This window comes from Haemaphysalis longicornis, unplaced genomic scaffold (assembly GCF_048455015.1).
Source record: "Haemaphysalis longicornis isolate Haplotype H1 unplaced genomic scaffold, Haemaphysalis longicornis Haplotype H1 scaffold_1, whole genome shotgun sequence".
Classification (NCBI taxonomy): domain Eukaryota; kingdom Metazoa; phylum Arthropoda; class Arachnida; order Ixodida; family Ixodidae; genus Haemaphysalis; species Haemaphysalis longicornis.
In genome coordinates, this window is record NW_027526203.1 from 360,510,997 (window position 1) to 360,523,860 (window position 12,864).

General features: G+C 47.1%; 1 protein-coding gene across 1 annotated transcript; it reads right to left on the reverse strand.

Moving 5' to 3' along the window:
• Positions 1–1,298: 1,298 nt before the first annotated feature.
• Positions 1,299–3,706, reverse strand: LOC144170871 (uncharacterized). The gene is made up of 3 exons (XM_077700902.1): positions 2,530–3,706; positions 2,235–2,432; positions 1,299–2,155 (listed from the first exon to the last, which is right to left on the reverse strand). The coding sequence occupies exons 1-3, from the start codon at positions 2,641–2,643 to the stop codon at positions 1,394–1,396; spliced, it is 1,074 nt and encodes a 357-aa protein (XP_077557028.1). The 5' UTR covers positions 2,644–3,706; the 3' UTR covers positions 1,299–1,393.
• Positions 3,707–12,864: the final 9,158 nt, after the last annotated feature.

Genomic DNA, 12,864 nt, shown 5'->3' on the forward strand with positions numbered 1-12,864 from the left:
AGCAATTAAATGCACCTCTCCCCACTTGCCGATCGACTCCTCCTCCCTCTCTGCTTCCTTCAAAGCAGCTGGAAACACTGGGAATAGCCATGTGACATCGTGACGCTCGACTTCCGTTCGGCGCTTGCTACATTCCTGCGCCTAGGCACGCGTCAATGGCTGCGGACCCGCCTTTAGCCCGTACTACATGGAGCGAATTTCGCCTGTGAATCCGCTGGAACGAACATTCGCACTTGCGAAGTTCGCAATGCCTGGAATTGTCGTCTACATGGGGCCTGCGAACGCCGCGATTTTCGCATTTCAGATGCGCCTTGTTTGCAGACTGAATTAAGTTTGCCACCAGCAAAGGTTGTTGTGATTTTAACAAGGGTGGTTTTATTTTACTTTCTTGGCAAGTTATTTCTGCCTGGTTTGCGGTAAATATAAGTTTAATTGCGGTTTTATATAATAATCGCAAATTCTTTATCAATATACGCACACACAGCAGAAAAGACAAATGTTTTGGTGTACCCTCGCTTTTGTCGCGCTCATACAAGCAACGCCATCTGGTTTCCAAGCGTGCAAGTGGTGCCGAGCTGTTTTCCCATTGGCCGCAGGTCCGGCCCCTCTACGCCGCACGCGCCGCACGAGCGGCGTTTGCTCGACCGCTTCAAATGTTTGGCACTTTGCCGCAGCAACCAACGTTACTAGATACTTTTCCAGTTGTCAAACTCCGCCCGGACCGCCCCACAAACTTGACCCCGCTCCGTTTACTGCCGCCAGGGGCGCTCGCGCCACGGTCGGCCCGATCGAGCGGGTCGGCGCGTAGCTGAACAGGCAACGTTCCCCTGCAGTTCAGCGCAGTTGCGGATGCTGTTCATAGGTTCTGTATGCTTTTTCGGCTAAAATTTTCCTTCTATTTGAGGCACGTTGCCTCCTATTTTCCAGAAAACCGGAAAAGGCCGACTGGGCGGCTGGTATTGCTCGCGAACTTTCGATAAAGAAAGCAGCGCGTATCCCGAGCGTGCGTCAGCACGTTGGTTCGAAACAGCTAGATTATTTTCGCACACCATCACTCGCAGGCGTGGTTGCTTGTGGCAGTTGGTGCAACAAGTTGCTTCTTGAAAGCGCGAACTACCGGCGAGTACAAGAGAAAGACGACGACGACTCAAAGCGCTCGCACTTACCTTTGCTGCAGCCCGCCCGGCTCCTAGCTTAGCAGCGAACGCCGAGGAAATGTATGTACGCCCTGACAAACATTTATTTTACGCACAAGCATGAGTGCTTCACACATTCAAAGAACAAAAGTAACGCACCAGCACACACTTAAAAACACAAAACAACAATGCACCTGCATGAGTACTTCACACATTCAGAGAACACAAACAACCTTATCCGGCTGCTGCGTGATTACTCACAGAAGGCGGGCCTTTTTGTTCGCTATTGCCACTTTTTGGCTGCTTCCCAGACGGCGGTTCACATCCCGCGAGAAGAAATGCATGCGGGTGGTGACGAAAAAGTTCAACAGTTGGCACGTGAATGCTGCATTGTGCTGGTCACAGCCAAGTCGAGAAAGGTGGTGCTTCTCCAACTCTTCCAACACTTTCCAAAATATGTCCCCGCAGAGATCTTCCTTGTCCAGACAAGCTGAAACTACTTTGTTGACTATTTTAAAAAACGTCAACATCTTCTGTGTTGGATGCTTTAAACTGCCTTGCTTGAAGCTCCTGTAGTCGGTTAAGTAGCTGTCAGAAGCAAGCACAGGTGTGGCGGAGCTGATGTCTTCTATGCAGAGATGGCATGATGCATGCTTGGTGAACTTGTGTATGACATAGCCACACAGGTAGTACACAACGCTGTCCTCTACCTCACCCTTGAAATAGGCGTGGTCGCTTGGCCCTTGCTCAGATGTGTCAGCAGAAGCAGTTGTGATTTCCATCATTTTGGCTTCCACTATGTCATGCAGGCGGACTTTCTCTTCTTGGTGGGCGTCCTTCGTTATCTTAAGTGTGTCAGTTACACTAACGAGCACAGAACAGGGTGTGCCTTGCACACTGCCACGCAAAGCTGTCTTTATCGGTGTGTAGAGGCTGAGGAGGCGGAATATCTGACTGAAGTTGACAACAGTCGGATGAGACTCGTCACCTCCAAATGACCGCGCCAGTCCGAAGTGTCGCTGAAAAAGACATGCCTTTGAACTGCACTGAAATGTGCTAACAAAATGCACCAAGCAAAAACAAGAACAGCATGCTTACCTCCAAAGGGTCCTGATTTAACTTTGCTGTAAGGACATAGTTGGCACCTTGAGCCAGCAAAAATGCAATGACGTCTATGGTGGAAAGCAAAGTCACTCGTAAAGACTCTGTTGTTTGCTGTGATGCAAAAAGCTTCAGATTCTTTTTGACTGCATTTCGCTCTGTCGTGTTGAGCATTTCCAGGAAGTCTTTTAGGAGCTGAAAATATTAGTGTCATGATGTTAACATGCTGAACAAAGTGAGTGCTCAAGAACGTACTAGGCTCAATCGAAATGAAAAGGGGTCCAGCAGTCACCTGTATTTCTTTCGAGTGGCGCCTCACTCCTCTCGATGGTAGCTTGATGTTTAAGGCATCAAAAAGGTCATTCACCATCCTGGTGAATGTTTCTGTGCCTTCGGAGTCTTCCATGCCTGGCACCTTCGCTTCTCTGTACAGCTTGAGGCCAACTGCTGTGCTACGGCTGAACAGCTGTTAAAAAAGTGCATTCGGTGTGGAGATTAATGAAAACAAACAACGCGTAACGAGTAACACACAGACTATAGCAGTCAAAATACCTGGGTGGCAAGCCTGACACTCATCTTCTGAAGGTTATCAGGTGCAACATGGGCTCGCGTCAGTTTTGGCACGACTCTTAGGTGTTTGTCCTTTTCTGTTTCGAACAGTGTAACATAGTGACCAAAGTTGATCTTATGATCACCTGCCTGGAAGTAAAAAAGTGAGCGATTAAAATCTAACTCCAAACATTTGCGCCTTTTTTCTTACCAATCCATAAGTATGTTTCTTCAGATGATTTCTGATGCACTTGATTATGTGCGGCACATCACAAATGAAATAAATCCTCTGTGAAGGTTCCCAAGGATGCTCGATGTGATGGCATGCCGAGTCGAGCTTGCCCGATATACCGAGCTGGGTCCACATTGAGCGGTTGTTCCCGGCTCCATCACTTATTATAGCAAGCACAGAGGCGTTGCTTTTGTGCAGTTCAAGCACAGCACTCAGCACGAGTTCCGAAAGCACCTTCCCAGGGGCTGCTCCTTTCGTCGCAAAGCTTGCTATGGGCTGCACCCAGTCCTCAAACAGCGGCACAAACATGAGGACTAGGCCATGATCAGCAAGCTGATCAGTGGCTGTGGATGTTACGTCACCATAGTCGACGAAGCCGTCAATTTTGCATGACGCCTTGTTGAATGCAACCGACTGCTTTAGTTTGATCTCGTCCAGAAGCAGAACGCCGCACCTTCTGATGTGACTCTTACCCTGGAAGTGCGCCTTAATTGTACTTAGCGCAACTTCATTGTACCCGTATTTGCATGGGATGCCACTGATTATTTGACGCAAGCGGGCTTTAGTGGGAAGGGGCAACAGCTGCATGTCTGATATCAAGGTGTAAGCTTTTGGGCTGGAAATTTGCAACAACAGGCATGTCATCAGCCATTCGTCGTCATAACGCCTTCCGTTTTTCATTTTTGCCTTTGCTGCCATTACAGCCGTTTTGAAAGCCAGTTGCTGCTTTGCAGGGAGAACATGAAGCACACTTTCGATTTTAGCTTCAGTCACGTTACAAAGTTGCTTTTTCATAGAAGCCAGCTCTTTGCTTAGCCTCTCTCTCTTGAGCGTGGCTCGGATCACTTTACGGCGCAGCGTTTTAATGCACTTACTCTTGGGTCTGGGTTTGCGCACTTGGCAGTTCTTCGTGCGCATCAAAAACAGTCTACCCAACGTTTTGCATTCTGTGCAGGTGGCATCCAAGCTCAGTGTGGTGCATGTTTTGCGTCGCCAAGTCTCACCATCTTTACTTGCTACGGACGAAGACGATATTTGTGGGTAAAGCTTGGCAGGAAAGCCCTGACATGGCTTTAGCTTTTCCACATAGGTCAGCAAGCATGTTAGGTCACTTAATGACTTAACCTCCAGGTGCGAGCATTCTGTGTAGGCAGTTGGTTGTACAAGACGCCCATTCGCACTGACTGACAGAGAAAGGTCGTTTGACAACGTCACTGCCTTGCCGACTCGGGGGACTGCGTTTTCTACCTCGAGTTTGTAGAGCACGACAATAGAACCAACGAGTTCAGTCGACCAGCCTTGCAGCCGCCGTCCCTCTTGCGCCATTGTCGATAGCTCCTCGAACAAGGACTGGGTGCTATTGAGTGCGACGCTGCCTGCCACAGAGCCGTCTCTCTCCCCATAGTCGAAGGTGTTCGGCGCTGTGTTTTCATGTTCGGCGTCGTCCTGAACATTCCGACGCTTCGGTTGGAGAGGTGACCTCACAGCAGGAGCTTTGCGTTTCCGCAAAGGCTTCGAAAGATATTTCGGGCAGTTTGGAAACAAGCGGGGTACGGCATCATCTTTGAGGCTCCACTTGTCTCGCGGTATGACGACGACGTCACCGCGGATGTTGTGCACGAAGTTTTTCACAATGTCTGCTTCCTGAAAGTGGAGGTCGCACACAGCACAAGAGCTCGTGAGCTCCCTGTCGCTCCTTGGGATTGCGTGTTGCCATTCTTGAAGCCTCGAAGTCTCGCTAGGCGGTTTGAAAAAGTGTCTCTTAGCTGCGCTCTTCGCAGAGTCGTAGCCGCTTTTGCAGCCGGTCACAAAGCAACGGGGCATTGCTTCTCACTACACAGTCACAGCAGTCATCAACATTTTACGTCTATACACGGAAAACCAAAGCAAACGCGCATAACAACAACTCAAGCAGAACGACGCGGTCGCTTTCTGCGCTTGCAGGGCCGGCTCCGTTGCGGTTTCACCTCTCACCGAACCGGGCAAATCGTGTCGCGCGCGCCCCCACGCGGCGCTCAATAGAAAGGCGTCACGCGCCGCGGCGGAGTTTGACAACTGAAAAAAAATCTAGTAACGTTGGCAGCAACGAAAAAAGGTGGTTTTGCCGCACGAGCGGCGCCGCATCAGCGAATTCGCAGGCGAAATCGCTCCATGTAGTACGGGCTTTTGCCGCCTTTGCCTCGGGATCGCGCAGGAAGGAGGAAGAGCAGCCGGAAGCCAATGGCAGTGACTCCGCCGGTGGCCGACCACGCCGGCGATTGGGCGAATCAGGGGGCGCCTTCGCCGTTGCGTCAGCCGCGATCGCCGTTGCGTCACCCGCGGTAGCCGTTGCGTCGGCCGCGGTCGTCCCGCTGCGGCGTCGCGCTCATCGGCTGAGAAAGGCGATCTTCAAAAATTGTTTACAAATTATCCGTACAACGTATGGGGCTCACACTTGGCTCAAAAATCCCCCGTTATGTGTTCTACCACCTGAATGCATTTGATTTCCACCTTCGCAAAGCTTTTCGGGGTCCCTTTAATACTTACTGTAGAGCCCATACGCATGTGCACACGGATGGATCAGTGACGGGTACCTCTTCAGCGATTGGGATTTGGATTCCCTCGTCACGAACCACCATTTGCGTCCCGCTTAGCCACAAGACGTCAACGATGGCTACCGAGCTCGCTGGGCGGCGGGCTGTTTTTCACTACAGCTTAAAGCAGCCACCCACTAAATGGGCTTTTTTCACTGATTCCCGGTCCGCTCCAGTATACTTAGGATCACTGCCGAAAGATCAGATGACATGGGAGATACATCATCTGCACCTCCAAGCAACACAACAGCGGCACAGCGTCGAACTGCAATGGCTTCCTGCTCACTGCGGAGTCGCCGGAAATGTTGCAGCTGATACTGCAGCCTCATCGGCCCCCAGCCTTTCTGTTCCACCGCTGCCCGTTCCTTTTACAAGGAAGGATGCGGCAACCCTCGCACATTCGATTGCCTGGAGAACAGAGCGGTGCATTTGGACCGACAAGAAACGTCAGTACACGCCTCTGCATTTTATTGACCCTAAATGCAGCTTCAAGATGCCTCCTGGGCTCGGCAAGCGTGAGGAAGCGGTATTGCACCGCCTGCGTATCAACGTGGCGTACACACGGCATTTCCTCTGCAAAATTCAGCAGGACTCTTCACCACTCTGTCCAACATGCCATGTAACCGAAGACATCAAACATGTCACCTGTACCTGTCCAAAGTTCACAGTGCCAAGGCAGACTCTCCTAACATCTTTCTGTATGCCACACCACGCAGGCCTTGAACTAAGGGCAGTTTTGGGCCCTTGGTCGGGCCCACGCCAGGCCGTCCGGGCTACCGAAGCTCTGTTGGTGTTCCTGCGTAGTACTGGCTTGGAACAACTGCTGTAGCCAACCTAACTTCTTAACTCTGTGTATGTGCTTTCCAAACTCTGTAAATGCACTTGGACACTCGTGCGTATCACCTCGTTTATTTATTTATTTATTTATTTATTTATTTATTTATTTATTTATTTATTTATTTATTTATTTATTTGTTTGTTTGTTTGTTTGTTTGTTTGTTTGTTTGTTTGTTTGTTTGTTTGTTTGTTTGTTTGTTTGTTTGTTTGTTTGTTTGTTTGTTTGTTTGTCTGTCTGTCTGTCTGTCTGTCTGTCTGTTTATTTATTTATTTATTTATTTATTTATTTATTTATTTATTTATTTATTTATTTATTCCTTTTAGTTCACAGACCTTCATGTTTTCGTTCCTTCATATGGCGTACCTCGCTTTTACCATTAAATTCATTCTCTCTCTCTCTCTCTCTCTCTCTCTCTCTCTCTCTCTCTCTCTCTCTCTCTCTCTCTCTCTCTCTATCTATCTATCTATCTATCTATCTATCTATCTATCTATCTATCTATCTATCTATCTATCTATCTCTCTCTCCTTTTTCCACTTCACTATGGAGTCTATGTATGCTTGGGGGTGGCGTCAGAGAGAACAGTGAACGAAAAAACAGAACGTGATGAAAGAGCGCCATAACAGCGCGCCTGTGAACAGCATAGCGACAGAACAGCGTGTGGAAAAGGGGCGCACACGTCAGAAGAGCACAGCTACAAAAGAGAACATCGAACAAACGGCCCGGCGATATAATAGCGCGTCTATTTAAGGCGTCTGAAAGGGCAATTTTCTACTGTTTTACCGGGCGTACAAACGATTCCGAGTGCGCAAAATGTTTTATAAAAGTTGTTCTTTGCGTTCATTTCTCTTTCTATGAAAAACACGTTCCAGTTTCGTAGCCTTCGCGGAACGCCGCTTCTGCTTCTTCCCTCTGTGGCAGATATGTGACGAGCTATTTTATTTAGCAAACATAATTTTCCGCTTTTTAAACTGTCTATTACATTTCTGCGGTTTGCCCACATAAGTAGTTCATCATTCTTTTCACGAGAACGCAAAACACGTCAAATTCTTGCTTTTTAAGCGACGTGTCATAGGCTGACATTCGTTTTCTTTTTTTGCTATTTAACTTTAATGTAGCACCCAATTTGTTTTAGTACTGATCAAAGACTTCAACAGCGTTTCTAAAAAGAGTAAGTGGCTGTTACGCAAGACAAAGCTTTTTGTGATTTTCCGTTGACATCCCTCAAGAATAATCAAGTGTAGCTTGCCTGGAATCATTTCAGCGTTTTGCGTCTGAATCCCATCATAAATGTTCCTCAGAAATTTTTCTAGAATGATTGCCTGCAACAATTTTCTTTGTTGAAGTTATTTTAAACGTGTACTGACCATCGAACAATAAATTTCGCATATCCGGGGCTTATTTATGACAGCTGGACAATTGAAAAATCAGGCTTCCTTTTTTGTCACGTTTACGTAACAAGCTACGGCTACTCTGGCTGATTATTGATGATAAGGACGTGTGTGCAAATTGCGTTTTTACTAGAAAGTGAATGCTCTAAATGCCAAGATCCGTTCGTTCAGCAGTGAAGTCTGCAAACCCAACTTCGCCGGATGCTCACATCCCGCAACAATGAAAATTTGTGCGTCAGGTGATAGGACGAACACACCATGATACGATGCTGATACAAAGGCAGCGCGATATTATATCGCTTACTTATTCTAATAAATCAAAATTTTCTCAGTTTGCAGCACTGCATGATACCATACCATAAGACAGCACCCCAAATGCGTCTGCGGCTGATGAGACTGACCAAAATTATTACGAGTAAAGTGGCCTGCACGTCGATGTAGAGAACGTTTCGTTTCACGAACCATTTTGCACTGGCACAACGATTTAGCAGAGATCAATCTCAATAATTTAGTTACCCTAAATTTCATTGGTTCCCACTGCTTACCACTTTTTCTTCTCATTAAAGAGTTAAGGGTATACATGAGTTCGATCTTACGTTGGTGGAGAATGAAACCTTAGCAGCAATGAGCAAGAAGTTTACGAACGGAGACTGCACTTTAGGGAAGGTGTGTGATCCAACATGCATCACACAGCTCGAACTCGCGAAGGAAGCATATACACAGTGTTGCACTCGGCCTTTAGTCGATTAAGACCGCAGTGCAGTCTCTGCTAATGCCGCTTGTGGTGTGTTGGCTAATTCTATGGCCAGTGAATCCACGAAGTGTGTCCAGTTTCCCACTCGAATGCAGGCAACGTGTAGGATTTGAAATTTTTTTCCCATCCCACTAACAACCCTGGTATGGAGCTAAGCAAGCATTCTACACAACACTGGTCTGCTTTCTGTGCTTCCCTTCTATAAAGGTTTTCCTACCAGAGATAAGGCGGTTGCTGGAGGCTTAATAGCGGCCCCAAAGAACTGCCCACAGCGCCACGTGATGAGCCCGTGCACGTGGTCGTCAGCTAGTCAAGGTGCAGCTTGCAGCTTATAGCCCTGGAGACCGTCCAGCGGTTGTTCTAGAAAATAAATAAAATGAAATGAAAGTTAAAAAAAAGCATCTCCCGCGGCTTACTTTGTGAAGGTACACGTTGTTAAGGTACTTTATAACGCCGAGTCGGAAACGGTCGGTAGGCAGTGGCTTTCGTAAATTGAATGTACTCTTTTTAATGCATTCAGCACTTCACATTAACAGCACACTGCTAACTCCCGTTAAGCACTTATGTTTCACCTCAAATGCACCCACAATTTCCACTACGTTTAAAAATGTTGGCATGTATGAACCTTTTGATCGGTTAGAGTATTGACAATTGTATGCCTACCTATGTATATCACTTGTTTGCACAGGAACTGCTGTGCCGCGGTTTCTCCTCCAACTATATACTGTCCCCATGATTTGCATTCGGGTTCAGTAAAGCCACGCCGAAAAAGCGACGTCAATAGGCTGCATGAACTCTGTGATAATTGTTTATGCACGCGTAAGCATTCCTACGGCGCTTCTAATTTTAGCAAACCTTGCATTTCCTTGGTCTCTTTAAAAGGAAGGAACACGTCAACTTAAGGAGACAGCTGTGTTTTTTTTCTTATCTTGTAGCTTTTTTGAGTAAATCGAGGGCGGGCGCTGTATTGGATACATCTTTGAGATTTAGTTCGTTAATTTTCAGTAATTTTCGTGGTATTTTTTTTTTTGCAATGTTAGCTGTGACGGACGATGGTGGCCAGATTGAGACCTAAATAGTGAAATCGGACGACTTTTTGTTTCGTTCCGTTATACTTCTTGCTTTTTTTTCTCTTGATATTGCTCCCAAATTGGTCTAAATCTACACTTTTATAACGATCGAATTCGCCAATTACGCATTTTTGTGCTCTACACAAAAGGTACTCGGCCAAGAGTGCTGGCGCGTTGAAACCTGCCAGTGTTCCCCACAGCTTGCGAACTACAAAATTATCGTTATAGTTTGCACAGGCCAAGGCGTGAATATAAACTCGTTACGGCGCAACCTCGTCATTCGGGCCTGGCGAGACGAGATAAAATAGACGTTCGCACCTGGCGCAGAAGACACTGGATAGTATAATGTGCGCTATGAACCCACGAACCTGTGATTCCACCCATATGCAGAGTACTTGCCGGTAAAATATTTCGTCCCGTCAACGAAGTTTCGGTTGAGAAACGGTCGCTAAGCGTGGCTGTTACGACGCTAGGATCGTTACAACGTCAGCGCCATCCACGCGACGGGGCAAGCGAGTGTGTCGAGCTTACATCGCGGCTTTTGAAACAATGAACGCGAGCCAGCCTCGGGACTTTCGCGGAAGCCATTAGTTCCGCGCTGTTTCTGCTTAACAAGAAATCTCTAAGCGCCAGGTGCTCGCGCCGCTCAAGGGCTTTGTGACGCAATCAAGCTGCCTCCCAGCCTGGCGCTGTTTCTTATACACGTGGCGATTATGCAGGATGAGGCGAATATTACACGAAACAACGTTGTATTTACGACCCTCTTCCCGACGCTTTTCCATCTTGGTGATAAACTTTCATAGGGGCATTCTCAATGAGATGGAATAAAAAATGACGCTTTTTATGGGCCGTAATAAGAAGAGCGCCGCTGAGGATTCCCGTGTAATTTGTGACTCCAGCGTGGATCTAGAACATGGTGATGGTTACGTCACGCGTAGCTGACGATCTTGACTACGCGTGTAAGCCAGCACTTATGGCGGTCATGGTAGCAACCCCATTGCAGGCGCAAATTCAAGGGTCGGTTTTGAAGGCATGAGAAGCTTCGCTCGTGATTTCAACATTTTGTTTCACGAAATGGACGCCCCATGACAAGTCCCTACATATATGGGGGATTAACATGGCGTGCACGCTTGAGGATCTATAATAGGAACCATATAGTACCTACTTTTACCGGTACTCTTCATATACACATATATGCTAGCAACTTGCGCTGCTTAGCGTGCATATTAAAAAAATGAAGAAAACACTTTAAAAGCATATGTAGGCGCTAATATTAGAACAATGTGACAAAATAATGGAAGCACACCCGATGCTCTTTGATAGCTACACGCGTCTAAGAGATGATGAAAGATTTCTGGGAACATGTTTAAGCGAAAGGCTATTCATTTTTATTCGTTGGGGACGAAGTTTGCTAAAAATCTGCAATTTTTTTTCTAGACGTCAGTATGAGTTAGCTGTAGCCGCAGAAGCCAATTCGCTCACTTTGCGCTCCTAATGAGCAATTCGTGTAAACACGTTCAAACCACATTCTTTTTTTTTTTACATAACGTGCGATCTGCCACGGCGACTTAGTGGCTAAGGCGTTGTGTTGCTGAGCCCAAGGACGCGGGTGCAATCCCGGTCGCGGTGGCTGCTTTTTAGATGGAGGCGAAAAGAGAAAGCCCCCGTGTGTTCGAGATTTGATTTCGGCGCAGATTAAAGATCCCCAGGCGTTCGAAATTAATCCGGAGCCCTCCACTACGGTGCGCCTCATCACCTGTGTAGCGTCGGCGCATTAAACCTCTGTAGTTATTTCACTCGAACTCTGAACGCAGCAGTGGCTACAACTGATTTGTTGTCAGGATTAAAGAAATCCTTCCTTCATCAGATGACCGACAGTTGTGACTCCAGTAGGATTCAGAATGTCGGCTGCCCGAAATTCCTACTGAATGAAGCCTGTTTGTGAAACGGTGCGGCTGAAAATTAAAAAAAATGGCTCAGGTTTCATTCGCTTCCAAACCTGCACAGTTATTACGAGCGAGCCCAAGGACTGTGCACACAGTGTTCCGTGAGATTTTGCCTTTGCTCGAGATTTCGCAGCCTATAGCCTCCCAGTGCGGCGCGCCTCATAGAGCAGGTGTAGCTTCCGTGCGTAAAGCCTCAAATTAATTTTGATTGATTAACAGCAAGGAAAACAACAGCGTAATCCCGAGATTTCTAGGCATGGAATAGTGTCGCAAGAACTTCGTTTACGATTCATCATCATTACTATCGTCGTCATCGTCTTCGTCATCATAACCGTCATCATTATCACCATCATCATCAGATTGATTGATTGATTGTAGGGTTTAACGCGCCGACGCAACGCAGGCGATGAGGCGCGCCGTAGTGGAGGGCTCCGGATTAATTTTGACCACCTGAGGATCTTTAACGTGCTCCTAAATCTCGTACACACGGGAATTTTTGCTTTTCGCCTCCATCAGGAAAGCGGCCGCCGTGGCTGGGAATCGATCCCGCGACCTCGTGCTTAGCAGCGCAACGCCTTAGCCCCTGAGTCACCGCGGCGGGTTAGTAACAATGTACTTGCGCCCATACAATTAGGGAGGTGCTTATTTAGAGCCTATGCTCGAGCCGCTAAGTTCAGCGAAAGCCGATTAAATTTCCAGCAAATTACGCACATATATATATATATATATATATATATATATATATATATATATATATATATATATATATATATATATATATATATATATATATGTAGATAGATAGATAGATAGATAGATAGATAGATAGATAGATAGATAGATAGATAGATAGATAGATAGATAGATAGATAGATAGATAGATAGATAGATAGATAGATAGATAGATAGATAGATAGATAGATAGATTTTTTTTTGTCTTGCTTACCGGCCCGCATCTTCCACACAATAAAAGTCACCGCCACCATTACCTCTTTTCTGTTTCGTATTGCTCGTTTTCTGCCTTGTTTCCCGTTTTCAGCGCTGAAAACGAAACCGGCGACGTTGTACAGGCACGCTAGGCAGCGCGAGCAAGCAGGCATTCGGTCGTGCCCGCGCTTGCTTATCTAAATGGGACAGAGCGAGCGCATGTCCGGGGCCACGCGTAAGCATGCGGGCCACGGCATGTTGCGCGGCTCGGCCCGTCTTGTCTTGTTCCTCGTGGCTTTTAATTAGGCCCCCGCCATCAAGCCAGTCGGCCAAGTGCGTCCCCGCGCAGC